At 36.3% G+C, this 24,672-nt stretch overlaps 2 protein-coding genes and 1 long non-coding RNA gene across 4 annotated transcripts in view; 1 reads left to right on the top strand and 2 right to left on the bottom strand.

Moving 5' to 3' along the window:
- The window catches only part of LOC109104317 (rho guanine nucleotide exchange factor 12-like), a 60,867-nt gene extending 58,605 nt beyond the window's left edge, over window positions 1-2,262 (bottom strand). Inside the window, exons 1-2 of one of the 2 annotated variants that reach the window (XR_006156560.1) lie at window positions 1,988-2,262; window positions 270-480 (exon numbers count right to left, since the gene is read on the bottom strand). The gene's annotated coding sequence lies outside the window, so the exon portion shown is untranslated. Of the gene's footprint in view, window positions 1-269; window positions 481-562; window positions 1,595-1,987 lie in introns of those variants that run through there. The other variant, XR_006156561.1, reaches the window with a different exon arrangement.
- A 27-nt stretch (window positions 2,263-2,289) lies between these two features.
- Window positions 2,290-3,274, top strand: LOC122139818. Its single transcript, XR_006156562.1, has 2 exons — window positions 2,290-2,418; window positions 3,040-3,274. It is a non-coding gene; the product is annotated as an uncharacterized LOC122139818 (long non-coding RNA).
- oafa (OAF homolog a (Drosophila)) lies at window positions 2,566-19,017 on the bottom strand. The gene is made up of 4 exons (XM_019073515.2): window positions 18,278-19,017; window positions 6,014-6,148; window positions 5,534-5,714; window positions 2,566-4,160 (listed from the first exon to the last, which is right to left on the bottom strand). Exons 1-4 carry the CDS (start codon window positions 18,506-18,508, stop codon window positions 3,892-3,894), a joined length of 816 nt encoding a protein of 271 aa, XP_018929060.1. The 5' UTR covers window positions 18,509-19,017; the 3' UTR covers window positions 2,566-3,891.
- Window positions 19,018-24,672: the final 5,655 nt, after the last annotated feature.

The following is a 24,672-nucleotide window of genomic DNA, read 5'->3' as shown; positions in this document are numbered from 1 at the left end:
CAGTGAAATGGAGCAACTGACATCGTAAGTCGTTTTACTGTCGCAAACTTATCAAATGTAGTACCTATTTTGGACACAGCAACTGAATTGCCACCAACTACTGGTGGTTTTAGTTTTATTTAGTTTCATATTTTAATATTCGAAATTTTGTATTTGAAAAACTAATCTCTTAGCATTAATTATGCAATTGCAATCTCTGAGCTGCATTAAGTAGCCTCTATATATCATACACCCCTATTATATATATATTAGCATTTAGTACATCTTGCCTGGGTAGGTGAAAGGCCACGGTCCATCTATGTATCCAATGTAAGCAGTTATACAGACTGCAAGGATGCCATGGAATAGTGTAACTAGCCGACAGTTCCATTCATAGCCACAAGAGCCATTTGTGTAGCACAGCAAAGCATAAAGAGCAATCCACCCAGCTAAGCACACTCCGACTCCCAGCACCAACGGCGACATCTTTATTCTGTGAACCTAATCAAATACAATGAGCTGTCACATTCACAAAACACTTTATCATGTTAGATTGCATGCATGCATTCATGAGAGTACTTACGTGAAGCACCACAGCACTTGAGTGACTGTCTAAAAATGACACTTTTCCTTTGATTCTGATGTGGAATAAGCGCTAAAACCACTCGGGTATGTCTGAAGGGCTAGCAGTGGATTTCACATTAACAGTTGAGAAATACAAGAGTCTGGCTTGTATCTGGGTGTGTCAAAAGTAGACTAAAAGTTACTGTGGCAACCTTATCCACACAGCTCTTAATCCTAACGTTGTCCGAACCTCAGATGTAAAGCAGCTGATGTTGAACTAGGTCAGTACTAGGTTACTTTATTGTACCGTATATATCCAGACACTGATATAGCCTGTATGCAAGTTTGAGAACTGAGAAAGCCTTCTTATTCATAGCAGGTTTGATAAGAAATATTTGATCAACAAACTCAAAAGTTATTGTGGCAACCTTATCTACAGTTCTTTATCCTAATGTTGTCCGAACCGTGGAAGTACGGCAGTTTAACTATGTCAATATTAGGTTATTTTATTAAACATATATATCAAAATACTGATATAAGTTTGGGAAATGAGAAAGGATTCTAATTCTTATACATACAACTCTTTATCCAAATGTTGTCTGAACTATAGAACTATGTAAACATTAGGTTATTTTAACAAACATACTGGATGGGATACAGGATACTGATATATAAGTAGGTTTTGGAACTGAGAAAGGGTTCTAGTAAAACAAAATAAAAATAAATACAATTAAAAAAAATTAATTTAAAACATGCTCCTGCTTCAGGCAAAATTATGCAGTGAAAAAAAAAAAGTAATTTTCAATCATATGATCCAGTTGCTTTTGGTAAATCAAAAACATACAACGCGAACTGTGTAGCCTGATTAATTTTTGGTTCATCAAAAACAATGCGAACTGTGTAGCCTGATTAATAAGCAATTAGCGAAATAAACAGATGAATAAAAACAAATGTATGAATAAAATGTAACCAATGTTTGTGTTTATAATTGTTCTATGGTATATATGTAGAATCAATTGTTGCACTGCATTTACATCACTTCTAAAAAAAAATAATAAATAAATAAAAAAATGTTTTTCTGTTTTCTATTATCTGTTTTGTTGGAATATGATTTGATCTGACCATTTGGCTTTTTTTTTTTCCAGATGCATTCATTAAAAGTGCTACTAAAAGCATCGTTGATAGAACAGTTCAGGAATCGTTCAATTTCTTAAGATTGCCATCCCTACTTTTGCCAAAGAGTCATAGTTCATTGTCACATCTCAAATATTAGTTCACAGTGCAAAGCAGATAGCCTACTGCTGGATCCAGACTGGCTAATCTTCTGAGCCGTGGGCTGACTGAGGTTAAATTAATTACCACCCTTCATTAAATTAAGACGAGCGGGTTCAGCGTGTAGCCATGAAATTAAATCTGTTGTTTAAAAAAAGGAAAAAGTATATACCTCTTAAAATATTCACTTCAAAAGCGTGTTCAGTGACAGGCCGGAGGGTCCTTGAGGCTCAGCATGGATGCTGTCTGCTTCCTCCGTGCCTCCCGTTTCTGCATCACGTACGGTACAAACGCGCAGCAGCGGAGCGGACACAAGGCCTCGAGGGATCTCAGTGATCAGCTCCGGCATCGTCTTGGAGATGGTACGCAAATCACCACACAAACAAAAGCCACATTTTCAGCCTCTCAGTCCCTCAGCGGCTGGACAACAGCGAGGATGGCAACAAAGAGAAAGACGCATCCTTACAGCACGGCGACCTCTGCTGGTTCGGACCGCAGCCTTCACAACAAGTTACAACGTATCCATAGTTACCGCCGGTGTTTGTGCGAAGTATGGTCACTAGAGGGTGACACGGGAGTGGATTTCAAACTTCGCTTTAAACGGTAGTGTATAACAAAACATTATAAAATGCTTCAAGTATTTAGAAAATGTTAAAGATATAGGTGGTTTGACGCCATCATAATGTTGCAGGCATTTAAAAACAACTTTGTTTTCCTAACTTTAAAAAAGACACAGGTTATAAAAGACACTTTGCTGAAGGAGCTTTTATTTAAAATGACTTCATATTATGCTCATATTCATTTTCATAGGAAAATAGTGTTTGATACTTTATTCATACCAGCTTTATCTTTAAAAAGAATCAGTAAACACTGAATCACCAAGGCACTTGTATCCCAGACAATGGCGGTTGTTTGGGGAGGTGTAATCTCGAAAACACTTTCAACATAACACTTTAACTCTCTGAAACAAATTAAATAAATCGGTAGAAACATTTTAGTACCATGAACGTCAACCGAATCACATATATCATGTTAAACGCGAACATTTACGTGTTAAGAGAGGCGAGTCGTGAGGTGAAGGTGAATGTAGTGAAATGTGAAACAATAGAACCGTTTCTCTTCTTCAAGATAGCGCTCAGGCTCGCATTTGATCCTGTTGAATAAAAGTGATTTCTTATAGTACGTCTGATGTCACACAAATCTGTATTTGTGATGGTTTCACAGCTCTGCTGATGTCCTGAGGTCATACTGATAGGAGGAGCCTGAGTGACAGTAATGCTGCAAAACCAGAAGACGGCAGTGTTGGATGCACAGTTGTGGTGATGCCTGTACTTTCTATCCCTCAGAACATACACTTACTTTGGTTTCCTCATGTCACTTTTGAAGTGTTGCATGTTCCCAACTAATCAGAGGCCATACTTCAAACTGTATTGATCCAAATGATACTGTTGTGCAAAAATAATAAAGACAAGTCCATTCTTATGAAATTGAAAACACACTCCCAAAGATTCCCATCATTAAGACTTGAGGGGAGATAATTCACATGATTGAATCATGGTCTGAATTAAAAGTTGAATGATTGATTGATTGATTGATTGATTAATAGCATTTTCTGTCCGCACCAATATTAATCAAAGCATGTGTATGTTCACCACAGTGCTTTGAATCTAACAGTCAAAATATAAAACTAAAAATAATGAGGAAAAAAGGCATTTTCTCTGAACGTGTGCGCTGTGCTTATGTGTCTTCAATCATATCCCATTGAAAAATAAATAATACCAGTTTCAGAAAAAAAGAAAATTGGCAACCTGACGAGATCCAGCTAATTTTATGATTACATCTTGTTATATAGTGACTTATTCACAGGTTGCTCGTCCCAGACTCAACTCCATTCCATAGTGCTGGTAAGAGCAGGAAGGACTTTAAAACTACTGACCAGCTTAAAGACGTGGCAAACTGCTCAAATCACACTCCATCCACACCCATCATTTCTGCTCTGTGCATAAGGCACAAGTCTGAAGGCTTGGAGGTGGTGAAGGTCACATTAAATATGTTTTTGCAGAATCATATGTGGTTCTAGGTCTCTTCCTCCCAAAGGCACAGCTGTTTGTGGGGCACGTAGTAAGTAAACTGGTAGCCTTTGCTGCAGCTCTTGATGCCGCATTTATACGAGCTGCCCCTGCCGGAGACGTCTCTGTTGCGGCAGTACTTCAGCAGGCAGGGGTACCATTCCAGTCTGAGGTTGTAGCTACAGGAGCACGGCTGCCATAGGTCCTTCACTGTCCCGCAGCTCTGCAGGCCTGGCACCTCCACGGTTTGAGGCTCGAACATGGAGCCCTCCATGCCTGAAGAATCAGAAAAAATCATTTAGTATAGTTAACGATCATCAAGCTTCAAGCTATGTAGGTCAGTGAGGTGTTACAAATGCAGATGTGTTCCAATTAAAACAGTAATGCATCTGTACTGGGTCTAACTACATTAAAACTGATGTGGAATAGAGTTGGAAAAAGCTTTTTTTTATTATTGTTTTACTGTCGCCATGTATATAATGATAGTTAAACATGATAATTCAAGTAAAGTGTCTCATTATTTAATATTAGTATTTAACTCAATCAAACCATAAAATCAATTAAAAATATAAATATTTTACAAATATAGTTATATCATTATTGAAAAATCACATTACTTTTCACTATATATTTGAGATACCATAATTCATTTTAATTATTCATAATAATTTCATTTATATTTTTATATGATGATAACAGACATAACAGATATAGAGAGACAGAGGTTATATATTACAATTACTCCACAATTATTAAAAACCACATCACTTTTCATCAAAAAAATGTTCTTGATGCATCATTTATTTTATTCTTACTAATATCATTTATATATTTGTTATATATTTTATATGAAATATTTTTAGTCTGCTCTTAAATTATTAAAATCACATAACTTCTTTTTATATGTATATATAAAATATATATTTATATTATACAAACATAATTTTTGTATTGAAAAGTTGCTCACACTTTTTTTCAAGGTCCAATTCTTGCCATTTACAAATCATTAACTACAACTTTTGCCTCAAACTCCTAATTTACTGTTTATTAATAGTTAATAAGGTAGGTATTGGGAAGGATTAGGGATGTAGAATATGATGCTTTATAAGTATTAATAAACAGCCAATACATTAATAATAGGCATGCTAAAAAGCAACTAGTTAATAGTGAAATTTTGGTCTCTATGCTAAAGGTTCAATATTATTCATACATGTATACAAATACATATTTACATATAAAATATATAAACACATTTAAAATATATTTATACACATTTATATTTATAACCTGGTTTCATCCTTTCTTGGCATCAAAACTTACAGAACCTAATGCAGAATTTAATCAATGTTTCAAAGCCTATAATTTCAATCATGAAAATACACTTACAATTGTTGGTATCTTTAATTCACCATTAAAACCTGATGTGTCAAATAATACATGATCTACAGTGTGCATTCTTGAAATTATACTGAATTTACTTTTTACATATTTTGTCTAAAGGTTCTTGTGGACTTCAAGTGATTTGTCCGACTATTATTTCATACATCAGGCTACAGAGGGTTAATAAGTGAAGTGCACTATGTCAGCGATATATTTAAGTGTGCTGGGTTTGGTAGGGTGTAATTAAGGGACGCAGTAAGCATGCTTGCCTCTGTCCAGCCAGTGTCTGACATCAGCCTCACGCGTGTACACGGCCTCGCGGGCGACGCTGCACATGTTGTGGATGTGGGCGCTCAGCTGCCACGTCCGTGTCAAATTAACTGCTACGTTCATGCTGAGCATCTCCGTGTTTCTCTTCTCTTCCGCTGTGCGGATGGCCTGGGGATTTTTCTGTAATACAAAAAGGAAAATTTTAGTATTAGTCCTGTCATTCTTTAAAGCTAGATGTTTCCAGTCTTTTGTCACACCTTTCATTCATATTCACACATCTAAGACCTTGGCCGCCCTCCCAGGAACTGCTCATCAAAGGCCTTTTACAGCCTTGTTCCTCTGAGATCTCCCATTTAAAACATCACACTCCTACGCAACACAGCTAACCCATGGGCTCAACTCTAACACCCAGCATCTGCTTGTTTTCACCCCAGTGACAGTCATCAGCCTCTGAGGGAGTCTGGGAGCAATGGACTGACCTGTCGGAGTCTGGCCATGGACTCGCTGGGGATGATCTCATTGTGGTTGAGCCGTGTGATGAAGCAGAGCGCCTGGTACTGGCTCTGCCCTCTCTCCAGCTCTCCCAGGATCAGCGCCCGGAAGATCTTCACATCCTGCGAAGAAAAACATGTAGTCATCTTTCAACTGTGCCACTCCTTAAGAAATGCACTAGCGGTCAAAAGTGAATTGAAGTAATTTAAAAGTAATCTTTAAAAAAAAAAAAAAACAGAAATAAGCTTTTTTTTTTTAGATTTTAAAATCTGTTGCTCCTCCTTCCCTGTTTGGTTTGTTTGAATGGATGTTGTTTTGTTACAAATAAAATGCAAATAAAAAAAAGTTGATCACAAAAAAGAAACAAGCTTTTATTCAAATTAAAATTCAGTAAAAACAGTACTAAAATTTGCATGTTAAATATTTTTTGCATTATTTGTTTTTCTGTGATGGCAAAGCTGAAATTTAGCAATCACACTTTCTTCCAAAATATTAAGCAGCACAACTGTTTTCAACATTGATAATAAGAAATGTTTCTTGAGCATCAAATCTGCATCTAATACAATAAAATGATTTCTAAAGGATCGAGTGACACTGAAAATTGGAGTAGATGGCATATGGCATCAAATACCAATCAATTTGTTTCATTCTGGCTCCTGAATTCTCGCTTTTTAGCATATGAAAGTCAGCCGTCGACCTTCAAGTTTACAGTCAGCCCCTCATTAGAAGATTTTATAGCGTTCCAGCCCAGAACAACACAGAGACACTGTATATTTCAGCACATCATTAAGTTGCTGTTAGCAACCAGACCAGATATCTGGCAGCACCCCTGTGCCTATAAAGACTTCCATGTAAAGGCATTATGGGAAACCCCAGAGAAGAAAGCAAGGCCGTGGACCTGTCTACCCATTCATCAGTTTCTCCTTGCTCTGGCATCCCCATGACTCTGCCAGCAGAAGACACACACATTCTCCTCACTCCCTCCTCCTCCTCTTGTTTTTCACAGTAAGCCCTTGAGCACTGAGCCGACAGAAGGGAGCAAGCTTTCAGGGTTTCGCTCGCAAAGTAGGAGGTTTTCTCAGACAATCCAAATAAACAAGCCCAAGCTGTCATTGTTTGCTCTGGAGCTCTCATCTCACCCACTTTCTAGAATCTTCCATCTGGTTTCCAGAGCTGGTCACCCCCAAACTCAAAGAGCAGCAGTCTCACTGAACTCGTGGCAGATAGACAGCCAAGAATCGTTCACTTCCTCGAACATTCTATTTGAATAGCAATGATCTTATCTGTAAAGTTTTGCCCAAAGGTGTAAATTCAGTTCCGCAGACAAATTGCTATCCAATCCAAATGAAACATGTCTGTTTTTCTTGCGCAAACTTGGCAAAATGTTTTAATTAAATTACCTGCTTTTCTGTGGACGATTAGGAATGGCACTTAAAATAATATTAAAAAGTAAAAATAAATCACTTAATGAACTGACAAATAAATACAAAAAAAATAGTTAATAATATTTTTCAAGAAAAGCAATACTTTTATTCAGCAAGGATGAATAAAGTCCTTATTCAGCAAGGACTGTCAAATGAACGCTGTTCTTCTAAAATTTTTATTCGTCAAAGAATCCTGATAAAAAGTTTCAAACAAAACGGTTTTCAAAAGGTAGTTAAATAAATAACAAATAATAAGTGTTTTTTAATGCTACATTTAAACTGCATTTCTTTAACCATTTAGATTTGTCTATTAAGTTAAAAGGCCAAAAACATACATACACACACACACACACATACATATATATATCAAATAAATGCTATTCTTTTAAACTTTCTATTCAAAGAATTTAGAAAAAAAAATAAGCATTTTAACAAAAACAAAAAAGCAGCACAACTGTGTTCAACATTGATAATAACAAGAAATGTTATCAACATCAATAATAATAATAACAGAAAACATTTTAAATATGAATCATATTTCATAATATTACTTTTTTATTGTAAATGAAGTAACGTTTTGTTTACAATGCTTAAGCTAATTCATTGTGTCCTCGGTTAGATCTTTAATCACAAAATAATACTTTTTGTGGAAAAATATCAGTAAGTGGTTCAAATACTATCTACTAGCATTTGTGTTCACAACAGACACTACAACATAAAAACATAGCAAGTACACAGACCCCAGTCTCAGTACATGAAATGATGCTAAGTTAATGTAACTCAAAACTATAGTGCTAATTAAGAACCGTTCTGCATGGAAGCTCTTCCGAGGAGGAAGCAGCAGGAAGGTAATTAGACTGGCGGAGGAGACAGACCTGCTAGAATTACCGCATGGGGGACAGAACAATCAGCAAACACAAGGGGGAGGAGTGAGCAGGCCGTTGTTATTTCAAGCTCCGGCACTAGAAGGACCTCCCAGCCGGCAGAAAGGCGGTTTGGTTTGAGAAGGGGGCGTTGGTGGGGGAACTGCTCTAGGCACTGTTTAATTACAGGGAAGTGTTGGCGTCACTGCTCTGCAAACACCTCGATGACAACAGGGAGAAACCCAGCAAACTGACACTGCACAGGTAGACCACTCATATCTGCTGACGCGAGCCGAGTTGATATCAGTAGCTCAATCATTGATTTCTCTTTACAACTACGCTTTATCTTCATTGCTTGGCCATTTCCTCTTTCCTTATCTGTGGTGAGTATCTCTTTCGCTTTCCCCTGGGGTCTCGTTACAATTCTCTGTTTGACCCCTTCCATGCAGGAACATGTCTAAGCCAGGTTAGCAAGTAAATACTTCAGTCAGCTTGATCCTGGGCTCAGTTTTTCATTCGTTCGCCCACCTTCAGCAGGTCTACCAAATGCCCAGATTAGAGGCTGAACATAAATCTTAGTGCTGAAAAGTTTATTTTGACAGTCCTGAAGAAATATATGGCATCTCTAAAGTCAAAGCAAACACTAGCTTCTGCTCCTGGTCCTGCTTTTTGCTGCAGGATCACAGCATGTTTGTTTGGACTATGCTGACGTCTGACTGTAGCACTGCCACGAAACTTGGCACTGCTTTCACTGTCAGCTCCAAACGGCGCTCATGCCATAAAATTCACTTCAGATATACAATGTTTATTCATTATCAAGAACAAAGTCATAGATGAAAGGTTGACTGCACCAAAGATATTTTGAAAGATGATTCAACTGTTTGTCCATGCAATGAAATTCTGTGGAGTCCAAAGCAATATTGGTTCCCATTGACTTGCACTGAATGTGGGGGGGGGTCTCTTTTACTTACCAGTGCTTCATTTAATTGGTCAAAAACACTAACACAATCAGAATTTTCAGCAGCCATTACTTTATTCTTCACAACAACATCCAAAAATCATTAAATCATTCTATGCTGATTTGGTTCTTATTATTTCCAATGTTGAGAACTAGGGGTGGACCGATAATATCATTATGTGATTTTACAACATATTATGTGATTTTCCGGGTCGATGCAAATACCGATTATTACGCATCAAGTAGACCGATAACCATTATACAGTATCTCACAAAAGTGAGTACACCCCTCACATTTCAGCAACCATTGGCTGGTGTAAAACTTAAAATTAATGTCAAAATTAAGAATAACAAGGGCTCTGACTAGGGGTGTGCCGGTTTCAGAATTGGTGATGACGGTTATGACGTGAGTCAAATGTGACGGTTTATAACATAACCGTCGGGGTGGGGGGGGGATTGCATACACAATCTGTATTGTATAAAGCGCTATATAAATCAAGGTGACTTGACTTGGTATCAGCCAATATTGATGATTTAAAAAATATATATATATTGATATCATTTGATATTGGCTATGTAATTGTGCACATATCCCCTATTTTTATATTTAAATGAATGTGCTTTCCATTAAATGAATCACACACAGTGAACAAATCCTTAACAAAAAAACAAAAAAATTTTGCAATGAACGTGCTTTGTTTTAAATAAATCACACACAGTAAACAAAACCTTTTAAAAAAGTAGGCTACTTGTAACAAATACCGTTTTTCCACACATTCTGCACACAGATTTTCTGGTTTTCCGTTGCCATCTGGTTTAAACCCGAAATGTGCCCATATAGGCGATGTAACATTTTTTTTTTTTTTTTCGCAACGAGATCCATCGGTTTTTACCCTTTCTTCACAAAGTTTTAATTTGAGCCGGAACATGTTCCATCACCTCCGACGTTGGATCCGGAACATTTTTTATTGGATCCGGCACCTCAGTCCTATGTCACTATGGGAAATTAATCGCCTAAATTAAAAAAATTTAATTAATATTTGTGTAGTGTTAAATGTTGTTATCGATAGAGATACGCAGATGGGGTATTATTTCATCCGCAACCACATCACAAAACTCATCATCCGCGCCAACGTTTTTTTGAGCAAATTTCAAAGCCGCACCCGCCCGCCATCCGCTGATTGTTTTGTGGTCTATGGACGATGCAATGCTTTGCTGACGCAAAAAAAAAAAAAAAGCACTTGTCTGTTCTAGAAAGGATGCAGCAAAGATATTTAATGCTAATGTATGAGGCATAGGCCTACACTGAGTTTCATTTACGATGAGATGCGCTCTAGTTCACAGTGCAGTGCAAGTGAACGCGGCGCGCTGGCGCTTCCATGTCACGGTTATCATTGTCTGCTATATTTGCTTTTTATTTATTAAAAAAATACATGCAATTGGTTGATGAAACATTTATTAAAATTAAGATAAAATTTGTACAAAAAAACGAAATTTGTTTTTAAGAAAAGGTTTTCTACAAAGCAAAATTTAATGAAGTGGTAAATATCATGTCTGACGATTTTACAAAACTTCATTAAGTGGTAAAAACCATGTCTCCCGATATATTGCGCATCTTATGATCCTATCTAAAAAAATTAAAATAATTTTTGAAAAAAAAATGTTTGTAAAAAATATTTTAATGACACGGTTTTGGCATTTATAGAGTTCTAATGACGGTGTTCAACTATAACCGCCGGTCTCACGGTTATATACTAACCGTCACACCCCTAGCTCTGACAAAAACTTTCTTTAAATGCTTTTAAATAATTTTATTGGCAAATCAGCTGTGAAAATTACCGATATCGATAACCATAAAAATGCTTAATATCGGCCAGACCGATAATTGGTCGACCCCTGTTTGCTGCTTTAAATTTTTTGTTCAAACTGATATACTTTTTAGAACTCTCTGATGACTAGAATGTTCTAAAGAACAGCATTTATTTTGTAATAGAAAATAATTTTTGGTATCATTATGGCTTTACTGTCTCTTTTGATCAATTTGATCAACAGCCTCAGTGTGCATAAGAGACCTCTTTCAAAAATCTTGATAAAAAAATAACAATAATAATTATTCCAAACTTTTACTGTTAGTCTAACTAAAGCCAACATAAAAAGACTCAAGCTTTCCCATGGATTATTGCTTTATTTTGTGCTAAAGTTTTGGAACTTGTATCTAAGTGATTGTTGTTTGGATCTGAATTCGTGGTAGTTTATATAAGACTAGCCTTCCAACTTCATGTTTGATTGTGTCTCTAAAACATAAAACACTCTCTCAATTCATCTCCAGAGACTAGCATCTAGGAAAGACGTGATAGAATGTATTTTTGTTAATTCTGCCAGTACTATTCAGTGACACTGATGAATGATTTTATAAACCATGTCAATGAAATGCTCTTTGTTTTGCCACATTAAAGATGTTTGTTTTATGTTTGCAAAGTGCTGCTTTCCATTGTGACAACTGGCAGGAATAACATCTACCCAAGGGGCCTTAAGTAGAATTGCTTAAGATGCGTGGTTGCAATATAATGCACATGTTGACATCAAAAAACTTTGTACTGCACAACAGATACACAAGAGAAATGAAAAAAAAAAAACAAGTTGGTATATTTAAAAATTTCACATCACATGCATTATTAACATTTGCATTACCATATTCAAAATGTGAGTTAACTATAGACAGATCTATGGATGAATCTGATTAGATGAAGGACTTAAGATCTAATTACTAATAATCTAACTAATTACTCTAAGGCCCAATCCATGCATATATATGTGAATGCAAGATTTCACACGTCATACTGTATATTTGAAATCTATCTGAACATAATTCATAATGCGTCAAAAGTAGGGATATGCCGGTATCAAATTTTCATGTTGCGATTAATTGCTAAAGATTTTATCATGGTATATGGTATAATCACGATTAATGAACATTTTAGAAGAATTTTTACTTGGCAGTTAACTAATGTCAACTAATGAAGCCATAATGTAAAGTGTGACCGAACAATAGGCTAAAGAATCGAAGCATTTTCAAACATCTAGGCATGTTGTAGTCCAGATTAAAATGTAAAAAAGTTTGAAAATAATTCTACCTATTAAGTCTCCAACTCACTCTAACATGCTTTCATAAACCGAACTCCTCTAACGCACTCTACCATGCGTTTCTCATCCGTGCTAGTTTACATCAGAGTGCGCACGGGTCTTTCACGCAGCATACAGGAGTGTTGTGCATTGTGACCAGTTGATGGGTATTCTTAAAATGCATTCAAAATTCTGAATAATTTGTAATAAATAATTATTTATGGTATTTTGAAGTGCCCACGATAACAATATTCTGCATATTCATTATCATGATATATGGCATGTTAACATAAATGCTCTTCTTTTCAACAGTCAGTTTTATTAGCGTCATGGAGGAGCAACAGTTTAGTAAATATAACAGCACACATTCAACCGTCGACATGTTTATAGCTGCTACTTAAGTAACAACACATTTGGTTTACTGGCATATACATTTGAAGGTCACTCTAAAGCCCCCTTGAGTTTATTTTACTACCACATAAATACATACAAATGCATGTTCGCCAAGCATTGATATGCGTAAAGTATGTTTCCGGCCTTCCTAGCTAAAGTCACTTACTTATCCTCATGTTGTTCCAAACCTGCACGACTTATGTTATGACAAACCTGAGATGTCTTCATGTTTTTTGTCCACTCAATGAAAGTCAATGGACTCCAAAGTTGTTCTGCAATCCACTGACTTTCATTGTATTGACAGAAAACAGTTGAAACATTCTTCAAACTATCTTTTATGTTCCACAGAAGAAAGAACGTCTTACAGGTTTGGAATGACATGAGGGTGAGTAAAGAGTGACAATTTTAATTTTCAGGTGAACTTTTCCTTCAAGCCATATCACTAGACTGAAGTAATTGAGTCAGTATGCAGGTCTGCATGCTTTGAAATTTCCCTTGTGAAACAAAATTCCAGATTGGCAAGACGTCAAAGATTGAACGGTTATGAGGCATTACAAATAACCAAACACCCAGAGCAGTTATAGGTAACCGGGGGAAAGTTTCAAGACTAATACAAAAAAATAACAAGGCATGCAGACATAATCCAGAAGAATCAGGTATGCTTAATGTTTATTGTAAACGTGGTTCCTCTTTGAGAAGAAATTACGTAAACGCTATTGTCTAGAATTTCCCTTAACTAGATTATAGCTCCTTCTGTGACGGCAGAGATGTTTAATTGGTTTCCTAAGAAGGCTGGTGAAAAGGCTAAGGTGCATGCCAGTATTTAACCTTTCGCTCTGATGAACAGCAACCTCGGACAAAAGACAGAGCGTGGGAGAAATGCTTGAGCTGTGCTTAATAAATACAAAAGGAATTTGAGGTCTTACACACCTAAGAACAAAAACATAACATGTATTGCGCTAAATAAAAGTCGACGCAATTCTGTTTTGGTAACATCTTAAATTAGATTTCCTCTGAATAAGACACCAAAAACCAAACAGCATGGCAAAAATAGAGGCACTGGGCTCTAATGGTAATGGAAGGCCATTGCTTCCACAGAGCTGTCAACGGGTGACCTTTGACTCCCATTTGGCATGTGGCTAACTTGAGCTCTTGCGGGATGGCAGGGACGTTTTTGTCCTGTTACAGCTGTCTGATTGTGCTTTACAGTCACTGATATATGCTCATCTGCTCTAGTCAGGATCACGGCGGTACCTCCTATGGGCTGTTAACTCCTTCCACAACCATCTCATAACTAACAAAACATCTTGATTTGGCACAAAGGCTCATGTGTTCAATAATAAATCAAGATCTTAAACCTGATGCCTCTTTACAACAGTTATGCCAATATTTCAACACAACATACCAAGACAAAGGTACATGTATTGCACAAGACCCGGAGGGAGACGTCAGAGTGTGGGAGAAGAAAAGACAAGACCCTAACGCACCAGGGAGGATTCATGCTGTTCCTGTGAACTAAAAGGGGAAGTAAATCTCATTTCTATAAAGATATGCCTCATCAAGAAAACAAAAATGTTACCCTGGGTTATACAATGCATTTCAGTGGGAAGTTGGACTCCACAAGATCTGATGTAACCCAAGGCTTGATTCATAAAGCAATGAATCAACCAGATCAGCGGTTATTCATTCTCTTGTGGCTGTTAAGACATGCCATTTTGGAGGGGCTTTAAGGAAACAGCTAATCCTTAATAATGATAAAGCATGTTTAACAATGAAAACTATATCCGGCTATATAGTGACTGAATTATGAGTAGTAAAATGCTCTTCATATACCTTCAGGGTCCAAAAGCATTCACCAAGTTCCTATGCAAGAGATTTGGTGAGCTGGCCAGTATCTTTATTAGGAAATACAATTACAGGATTAAAGAGCAATTGATGCCTCAATAGTGATTAAAAATAAAATATCAAATAAAATTAAAAATATCAAATAAAATAAAACATAAAATAAAATATAAAAAATAAAATGAAACAAAATAAAATATAAAATAAAATAATAGGTAAAACATCTATTGCAATGTTCACATTCTCTCTTTTTCCTAAGTCATCAATTTGCCATCAGAAGCTCATTTAGAAGTTGAATATAGAATATTGCTTGCATTAAGTTACAAAACAAAAATTACAATGCACAATTACTACAAATATCTATGGTCTCCATTCTTCTGCCACTGAAAAGTGTAAATCTGTGTATGCTTCATATCTACAAATCCAGTGACTGAGGAAGATCTACCATGTTGATTAAGTACACTATGTGCTGCAAAGATACAATGAAAGCAATCTTGAGCAATCAAACAGCCATTTGCTTGTGACAATTTTTGAAACATGAAGACAGTCCATTTTGAGTTCACACGGGGATTTTTTGAATAATTTGTGCTCTGCAATCAAGAGTTTTACCAAATTGCAACACACACAAATTAAAGGACTGCTGTGCTTGGAGGTTCAAGAAAAGTATGATTAAAAATCAGCATATTTCAGTTGCTCGCTGCGCAAATGTCCTCTGGATCAACTGACTTGAATAGTTCAAAGCATTTTGCATAACTGTGTGCCACTCTCTCTGTGGGTAAAAGAGGCCTCTTCCTACTCAGCAGCATTCAAAGGGTCAACATCTGCCTTATTCTGCACTGAATAAAGACATCAGCTTGTAGCCAAGGGGCCGCCAGAGATGGCCTGCCTGTTGCCCACACACTTGCATGAACATTTTTATTCAACCTGTATTTATCTGAAACTAGTTAGAGACAATGCACACCGTTTTGAATACTGCAAGCAGCCGATTTTGTGTAGTGGGAAAAAAAAATCAAATTTTACAAGTGATTTCAAAGGTAAATTTTGCCATTTCTGCATTCTGACACAAACCACCTCTAAATACAGCACTTTGCAATGCAATATTTATATCTCACCAGTCATGCAATTTCTTAGTTCCTTTACTGTAATGTAAAACAGCAAAGTCTACACAACGGGTGTGGTCTGTCATTCATCTTCACATTAATCTTTTAAACATCCATTTGTGTCATAACGCTTCATGAGAGAGGTTGTTCAAGCCTGTGCGGTGTGTGGTTAAGGTCACATCCATCTCACATGACTCAGACTAGCGGGACCTTCCGAAACAGGTTAGACTGGGCAGGTTCACGCACCTGGATAGCATCCAAACACACTGGGACATAAAAGACAGACAAGTTCCCACAAGTGACAAAATGACAAATTGAAAAGCGAAACAAGTTCAAAATGCCACTGAACTTATGGGTTTCTCATACCAAAGCCAACGAAACACATCTTGCCACAAGCAACAATAAATGATTGCCCTAAAGTTGAATCTAATATAATGAAGTTTCCAGCAAGCCCAAAAGTTACGTGCCGATAACATTTCAAAGCAAAGAGGAGAGTTGGACTGAGTCCAAGCAGGTCACAGATATCCCAATAGTGAGATGAGCATAAAAGCAGACCGCTCTGCTCCTCAGTTGGCAGAGGATGCAAGCTGAGATGAATTCATCTTCACTGCTGTCTATGCTGCCGATGGGCAGAGGCAGAGCGCTGAGTAACACAATACCACTAGAAAAACAATGGAACAGTTTAAGAGAAGAGCTTGAGTTGGAGATGAAAGATTCATGATAACACATGGTTTCTCTTCCACCAAACAGTCACTGCTGGATTGTGATTGGTTACTGGAATTCCTGCAGCCCCGAAATGAAGCTGAAGCAGACAAATGGCTGAAGAATCTCAAACAGTCCACACGTTTCCCACACAAACTGGAAAAATGCTAGTCTTTTCTCGGATTGAGTCAGATATACCCGTTTTTTATATTATGAAAATGTATGCAAAAAAAAAAAATTGCCACAACCACTGACATTTTCCTTCTAGATATTATTGAAACTGGAACTGAATGGTGACAGAACAACACCTTGCTATATAATTTGTGCAGAGATGAGGAAACTTTATGGGACTTCTTTAAAACCTTTAACAGGAGGAAAAACTTTCTCTCTTCTTGAATTTCTCTCTTTAACGGTGACATTTAAAAGACAAAATATCAATATTGGCTGAATCTGGTCTAAAATATTGCCATGGTTGGCATTTCACCCATGTTAATTCCAGAAAACTAATATTTTCTGATGTGAAGAAATCACAGGCAGCTTTGATAAATGAAAGATAAATTAAGAGCTGTGCTGTGCCAAATCTGTCATCAAATGCTTATGTAAAAGAAATGAGTAAAAAAGATAACAAAAGAAAAATACTTCTGCTATGGAGATCAAATCCAGAGGGTTCACTTAGCACCTGATTAGGCGGATGCCAGCAAAACCATACTTCATTCAGTAATATTTCTAATGAATGAGTAGCTGTCTTCCTCCATCCCCGTTAAAGCCTTTGCAGTGCAGAGTGCAGTAAATCCAGCTGGAAGTCATCGTTAATTCAACTTTCCATAAATCCCTGAGATACAGGGGAAACTCGAGATGAGAAACACATGTGAGAAGAATGGAGACAGGCTTGCCAGTGGAACTGATAAAAAGAGGAAAGGAAAAGTTCAAGCCTTCCCAAATGTGATCCAAACCCCCACACTGACCACATCTGTGCAGGATCAGGGGACGCGAGAGGGCAGAGGGCTGCTGACGTGACAGAACTGAGGCAGATGAGGGCAGTGACAGTGCCACTGCTAATCCTGATGGTATGATCACCGATGAAAGAATCTGACCTCAGGTCAGACGTTCAGTGCTAATGTGGATGATTTAACACAAATGCACTGATTATAATGGTATAAGGAAGGAAAAGTAACCACTTCTCAAATTACAAGTTTAATCCCCAATATTTCAGGCTTTATCACTGTAAATGATCTGGTAAATGAAAAAAGAAATGTAGTCAAGCTAGAAATGTAGGTAAAATCATTCAAATCACATGGGTTTTGAGAAGATACATTGAATGCCTTGTACTTTGCTTTGGATTAGAGTCAGCCTTCTAAATAATTAAATGAAACTGTATAAAAAAAGACAAAAGTTTTATGAAACAACTTCTGATTCTTGATATCATTTTAAGACAATTATATATATATCCACCTCGCAAACAATTCAATTAATATAAATGCAACTGTATGTAAAAATTCCAAAAGGTTTGTGAAATTTGTGAAATTCCAAAACACAATAATAACTTCTGATTCTTAATATCGTTTTAAGATCATTCAGTTTAAACACGCAGAATATATACTGCTTATTCTGGAAGTAACTGAGCATCTGTAAAATCACTTAGAACTGTTTAAGAGTAAAACTGTACAAATGAAATGCGTGAACTGACATTCAGACTAATCAACAAATAATTCATCCGCTATGAATGAAAATGAAAGGAGAAAAAAAGTCAAGAAATGTATTGTATTTCAACACACCTGTGTGATATCATGTGACAATCAGATTAAACCACCACAAACATTCATCCTGGCCACAATATTTAACTTACCTGCTTGAAATCGGCCACAAAAGTTATAAGAGTGCCATCTCCCTGTTTAAACTCCACAGTGATGGAGTCTCTCTCACTGTCCGCCTCCAGAAGTTCATCTGTGATCTGTCCATCGGCCAAACGAACCCTCACCTTCAACTCTGAAGCGGACCCGAGGGTTGCTGACACCGTAAGCAGCCAAAGCAAAAGAGTTAAACGACCTGAACCCGGCGAAATCCACCTCGCAAACATTCCAGATAATCCTAAAACTCAAAGTGCGAGCTCAGAAGGAGAATCCACGGGAATAACAGTCGCAGATGCGGTTCGACTCATTCCACGAGACTCTTCACATAGATCTCCTCAAAACATCACAGCGGCTCCACTTTTACTGCTTCATCCATATTTTTTGGAAGCTGGATATTCAAAAGAATTCATAAAGTCCTTTAAAACAGGTCTAGAGGCTGTTCACGTTTGATAAATAATCATTTAGGAGAGCCGCGTCACGCACGGATCAATCTGGTGTTTGCACTCGTGTCGCGTCTCTCATTGAGGGAACTTTGATTCGGGAGCTTCTGCAGACTCGTGCTCATGCCTCTGACGCTCGCCTTCATTCAGTACAGTGCGCTTCACGCTGACTTTAGTTTCTGTTTTTCTCCTCTGGGGTTTTTTTTCTCTCTCTCTCCTAGTATTGCGGATTCGTCACTTCCTTCGTTATCCAAAGTGCAGCAGTCCAACGGCCTCCCGAAGTTTCGCAGGCAGCGCTCGCTCGGAAACTCTTAAAGGCATAGCGCCTCTCAAATAACAGCCTGATTAAGACGCAACTCCTCAGATACATTTCTAGCACTAAACTCTTTGTGTAATGTAGGTAACTGATATATCATATTCTTTAACAAAGCAGGAAACATATTGGTGTATAGATTTATACTAGGCGATATTGTTTTATTTCATTTAGGAGAAAAGTCAGAAACTTCAAAATCACACTCAAAGTTATATGTTTCTTAATTTAATAGTAGATTTACAGGACGGGTAGATAATATGGGGATATTTATGTTAGATTATTTTGATTTATCCAAAACTTATAGTTCCTCAACTTTGGGTACTTTCATGAGGGATTTGAGGGGCAACATTTTGTGTTTATGTGGTCACATTAAAACTGACGTACAGTATGTTTTCACCCTTCCACAGACTTTCAGTCTTAAAATATGAAAATCAGCCATGAAAGATATTAAGTAGCCTACTTTTTAAACTATGGAAATCATATCACGGGAGTGAAAAAACATAGGCTACATTTCAATGTCCAGCAAGACCAACATATTTAATTATTTATTTTATTTTTATTAATTATAAACATTATAAATTTAACAACTTAAACACTTAAAAATGAAATAACATTAAAAAAAAAACCGAAAAAAACGATTTTAAATGGAACAGTTTATTTAACCTTTAGACAAAATATTTATATCTAAACAATTTGTGTGTTTTATATATTGTATTATGTTTCATACATCAGGTTTTTATGGCCCATAATATGGAGCCCACATTTGAAGAGGTAAAATGCCTAAATTTATTCAAAGCAAAAATATGCAGCTTGGTGCAGTTGTTGTCATTTGGCCACAAAGTAAGATTAAATAATTATTGTAATGGAAAACAATGAGATATTTATAATTGTATAGAAAACTACTTATTAAAATCAGTTGTTTCAATAACATGTCTTTTGATTATATTTTTATGATCCAAGCTCTGTAGTTTTCATTACAGGGCAAACATATAATGTTTTTATCTGAGAAAAAAAAAAAAAAAAAAAAAAAAAAATATATATATATATATATATATATATATATATATATATATATATATATATATATATATATATATATATATATATATAGCAGATGAGCAGAGCTTCAGTCCAGTAAACATTCATCTTGTAATTTAAGCAGTCTAAATGATTAGAGAAGTCCTAAATACACGTCATAAGCCTGTATAAGTCTGGTGAATTTTTATTTTATGCCAACTTTAATAACTTTCATTATCTCAGTTTGATCTCTAACAATAGCTGCTAGTAAAATGATTTCCATACACCAGACCTGGAAATGTTTACAATGCTAGAATTGGCATATTACACAGCGAATTGCCTCTTGAGGAGAAGATCGTCCAGCTGTGGCTCATCAGAGCTCTTATTACCAGGTGATGTGTTTCTTGCTGGGTGGCCCAAGTATGTGACCTCCTCAGGGAGCACATCATCGCTGGGCACATGTGCTGGAGAGCTTCACTGGAGGAGAAAGCAAAGAGACAGACTATGGGCTTGAGTAAACACTGTCAGCTGGGTCAGGACACTGGTCAATACAGGTGAAAGATTGGAGGGAAGTTCAGGTAAACATGGCCTTTTGTGACTGGCTAAGCTAAAGCTTTGGAGGAGGTAAAAGAGACAGCGAGGGTGGATCTTAGTCAATGACGTTTGACAAGCTGTCACTCCCTATTTTTGTTTTGTATGTTTACATCATTTTGCAGTTACATACTGTATGATACACATTGTCTATTTTAATTGTAATGTGAAAATGTATTTAGTGTGAATGTAAATGTATTCAAATTTATCATGACATCTTTGTCATTATTTTTATTATTAATATTTTCTTGTTTTTCTGGAAATCATGCGTCTACAGTCTTTCCAAGTATTGTAGTACAAAGTGACATTTGGCGTCCTGGTAAGGTTATAGTGTACAACTTTTGTAAATCATTAACAAGTCATTCTCTAATTTAGCTATCAGATGCTTACACACACAACCCACTGCTACACTGGAAAAGGTCATTGTTTCAAGACTGAAATGTACTGAAATGTGTGTAGAGCTACTAAAGAGTTATTTGTCTGGTTGGACAAAGAGTGGACATTTGACACTTCCTGTTCTTTGGGTACATTGGCACCACTAAGCATGGAATAATAAGACTTAAAACAACACTAAAATGTGCCTTGTTCAACTTCTGTCATTGTATACCACTATAACTGGTGGAAGTTTCTTTTATGATTCATCACATAAAAAGTGACTTATGTAATATGCTTCCACTTATGGTGTGATGTTGCTATCAACAAATAATGATATGAAGCCTGATTCATATCCTTCATGTGTTGTAAAATTTGAAATGTTGACATGGCCTAAAGGACATGTATACAATTTATAAATTGTAGATGAGTTATATGGTCAGGGTAGCAAAAATTTATATTTTATTTTAAGTAGATTTAAATATTTAATATTTTTAATTCTTGTTAACTTTGAGTTAAACATGGTATTTTGTATTTTCCCATCCAGCGCTGGGGAGTAAAATGAGCAACAAGGAATAGTTTACCCAGAAATGAAAATTTGTTTCTTGTTTCATGTTTCTTCTTTTCAGCACAAAAGAAGATATTCTGAAGAATGTCACCAAACAGTTGCTGGTAGCCATTGACTTCCATAGTATGGAAAACAAATACTATGGAAGTCAATGGCTACTAGCAACTTCAAAATTTATTTTGTGTTCAACAGAAGAAACTAACTCATACAGGTTTGACTTGAGGGTGAGAAAATGATGACTGAATTTTCATTTTTGGGTGAACTATAGGTGTAAAACTTAAAGTGTGGTCACATTAGTGGAATTTTGCAGGCAAAAGTGTAAGGATGTATACCACTCACACACAGGTCACTTTCAAACCAAGCAGCTTTCTTTTGGTTAATATAGTGAATCTATGTGACCAACTTGAACTTGTTGTAAAATCTGTGTCGGGAAAGTTTTTGCATTAACATGAAATTCGCTGAACATTGGTAAATGTGTCCAGATCTTTAGGTGAAATTTTTCAGGCAAAGTATATATAATATCAACAATGCATGAAGCACTACTTAGAGGTCACTTCCTATCAAAGAATCTTTATATTGGTAAATGCTGTTTTTACATGTTCAAGAAAAAAAAAAAAATTTAATCATGGAATGCATGTGGTGGAAAAGTTTCACCTCACACACCCCTAATTCCAAATTCTAAATTGTGCAGATTCCTATAGAAATTATTTTCACCTGCATAATTTTGATGCATTTTGCAGTCATTTTACTTTGGTTCATAATTGATTTATTGATTCGTTTTAAAGAATTGGTTCGTTTAAAAAAAGAATATATATTTGGTTAAATTCTGATGTTCATTACTCTATTTCTAGTTGCATTAGTTGTATTTAGTGGACATTTTTCAATGCGAGTTTAACAGTGTCACCCTTATTTAAAATCTCATGCTTGTGTGCCAGATATATAATGCATTGATAGAGAGATTCATAAACGAGGACATTATAAGTAGCTTATAACTTCAAAAAACTGCAGTTTCAAAGTAGTCCCCCCCAAAAAACATCTATACCAATACTGTTGCGTGCCAGGCGTTTGGTGTGTTTGATCGTGAGTGTGTGGTTTGTTGTCTCAATACAGAGTGCAATGACAGAAATACGATGAGTAGGACAAGCACCGACGAGTCTAGCCACTGTTTTTGTTCCATCGTAATCGTTATGTATGCCATCTTAGGATCATCATTTCCTACTTTGTGCTTTCGACCCTATTCAAAGATTTAGAGCTGACATATGCACATGTATGTAATAAAGGCCTGTGTAGGCGCAACTCCTATAATGAGGTGACAAACAGGTAACCTTTCACATAAAGACAGCTTGTATGTCTTCATGCGAACTGTGTCTGAGTGGATCCGCTCTGTCAAATGAGCCTTTAAAGACTGAAGAGTCTGCAGGTGCATTCATTTAAACAGAATTTCTCTAAACATTCTCCTTGAGGTGTTGCAATAACTTAATAACTTCGCAAACAATATAAAAATAAGGCATTCTGCTACTTATTTCCGCTTCTTTCAATGCAATAACAAAGATATGTTTGTCTTACTTAAGAAAATGTCCTGAGAATGTTTTCTTACGTGATGATTAGCAAGAATGTTTGTGTGGTATTTGGGTTGAACTTGTACTTCAGTCTAAAGATTTCTAATGCAGAATTCCTCGGTTGAAAGAATGTATTTCACACAGAGGATTTACACCACAAAGGAGATCTTGCATCGGTTCAGGACGGTTTAAGGTTAACAAGTGCCATACGGAGAGCAAACAGTGTCATAAACTTTAATCAAATTACTTTATACGTTTCAACAGTAAGGATTTCTTCTGCTGACACATCACGCTTGTAGGTAGTAGGTTTTCTACCTGCCTGCCAATGTTTTTGGTATAGACAAATGCATAAAAAATAAAAATTTACTTTTTTATTAATTTAAATATTTTTGTTTTCACATGTATGATTTTAAAGGTAATTGATTTAGTTATTTAATGTTTCATTTCATCAAATATTATGTTTTCCTCACAAACAATTTCAAAAACAGCTGGAAATTGTGTCCAAGAACCATGAATTCATTAAAAAAATGCAAATATTACTGATTGGTTTGTATTTTTCCACCCATTCTTACAGATGCTAGTCATTCTTACACAAATCATTCTTGAAATTTTGACAAAACCTAATCTGTTGTCCATTTAAATAATTTTACCTAGTTTATAATTTTAAAATGTTTAAGTTTGCAAGCATAAAATGCATAGATAAAAGAATATATAAAATAATTATTCTAAATTATAAATTAGATTATAAAAAAATATCAAAGGATGTCCTTTGATGTTGAATTGTTTTAAACTTGATTAATTTTGCAGATAGGCCTTAAAATCCTCTCCCTGGTGGGGGTTAGATTTGTAATGAAAGTACTGACATTGAAATAGATAAGAGGAACAACTCTTCAGCTCTTAAAAACACATCCAACTCCTGTTTCTAACATCAGTAAATCTTTTTCAGATAAAAAGATGTCCCCTGGTAAATCATGTTCTTTGAATAAATTTTCATTGGATTATAAGAGAAATCACTGAATCAATATGATTCAAGAGCCCTGTACACAGAACTTGGCAGAAAAATAGAAAAGCAATGTCTGCATGTCGGCTCATTCCAAAAGCTGCATGCACTATGGATGAGATCTGAATTCTGGAGCTTGATCATTATTCCAGAGCAACATAAAGGGGGATTTATATAAAAAGTCCTGCTGGCTTTAAGTTTGAGTCACTTCCACATGGTGGAAATATCTGTCTGCACAGCTTTGGTCTGTGGATGGTGGATGGAAGGGTATCCCATTACATGTGTGCTTCTGAGAGCACTTCACCCCTGGAGTAAAAGCACAAATGGAGAACAGGACTCAATCCAGACCATAAGCAATGTTTGCAGACCCACTCTCATTGTGTCATACTATAATGAGGATTGAATCTCTCATGTGGGTGTGAGAGTAAACAGCTCAGGGAGGTCTGAGTGGGTACACAATGTCCAATGCCACCCCACTTTCATCTCCACCAAGAGCCCAACATCTGCAGAGCACATGCACATCACATTCCC

The sequence above is a fragment of the Cyprinus carpio genome, chromosome B15, assembly GCF_018340385.1.
Source record: "Cyprinus carpio isolate SPL01 chromosome B15, ASM1834038v1, whole genome shotgun sequence".
NCBI classification, from domain to species: Eukaryota; Metazoa; Chordata; class Actinopteri; order Cypriniformes; family Cyprinidae; genus Cyprinus; species Cyprinus carpio.
This window is presented reverse-complemented; position numbering and strand designations above follow the sequence as displayed.

Excerpts from the sequence above, each read along its gene's own strand:
- oafa (XM_019073515.2), bottom strand. The coding sequence starts at position 18,508 with ATGTTTGCGAGGTGGATTTCGCCGGGTTCAGGTCGTTTAACTCTTTTG. Across the intron at positions 6,149-18,277 it reads TTGTGGCCGATTTCAAGCAG|GATGTGAAGATCTTCCGGGC; the intron begins GTAAGTTAAATA and ends TTTTCTTCGCAG. Across the intron at positions 4,161-5,533 it reads CAGACACTGGCTGGACAGAG|GCATGGAGGGCTCCATGTTC; the intron begins GCAAGCATGCTT and ends CTGATTCTTCAG.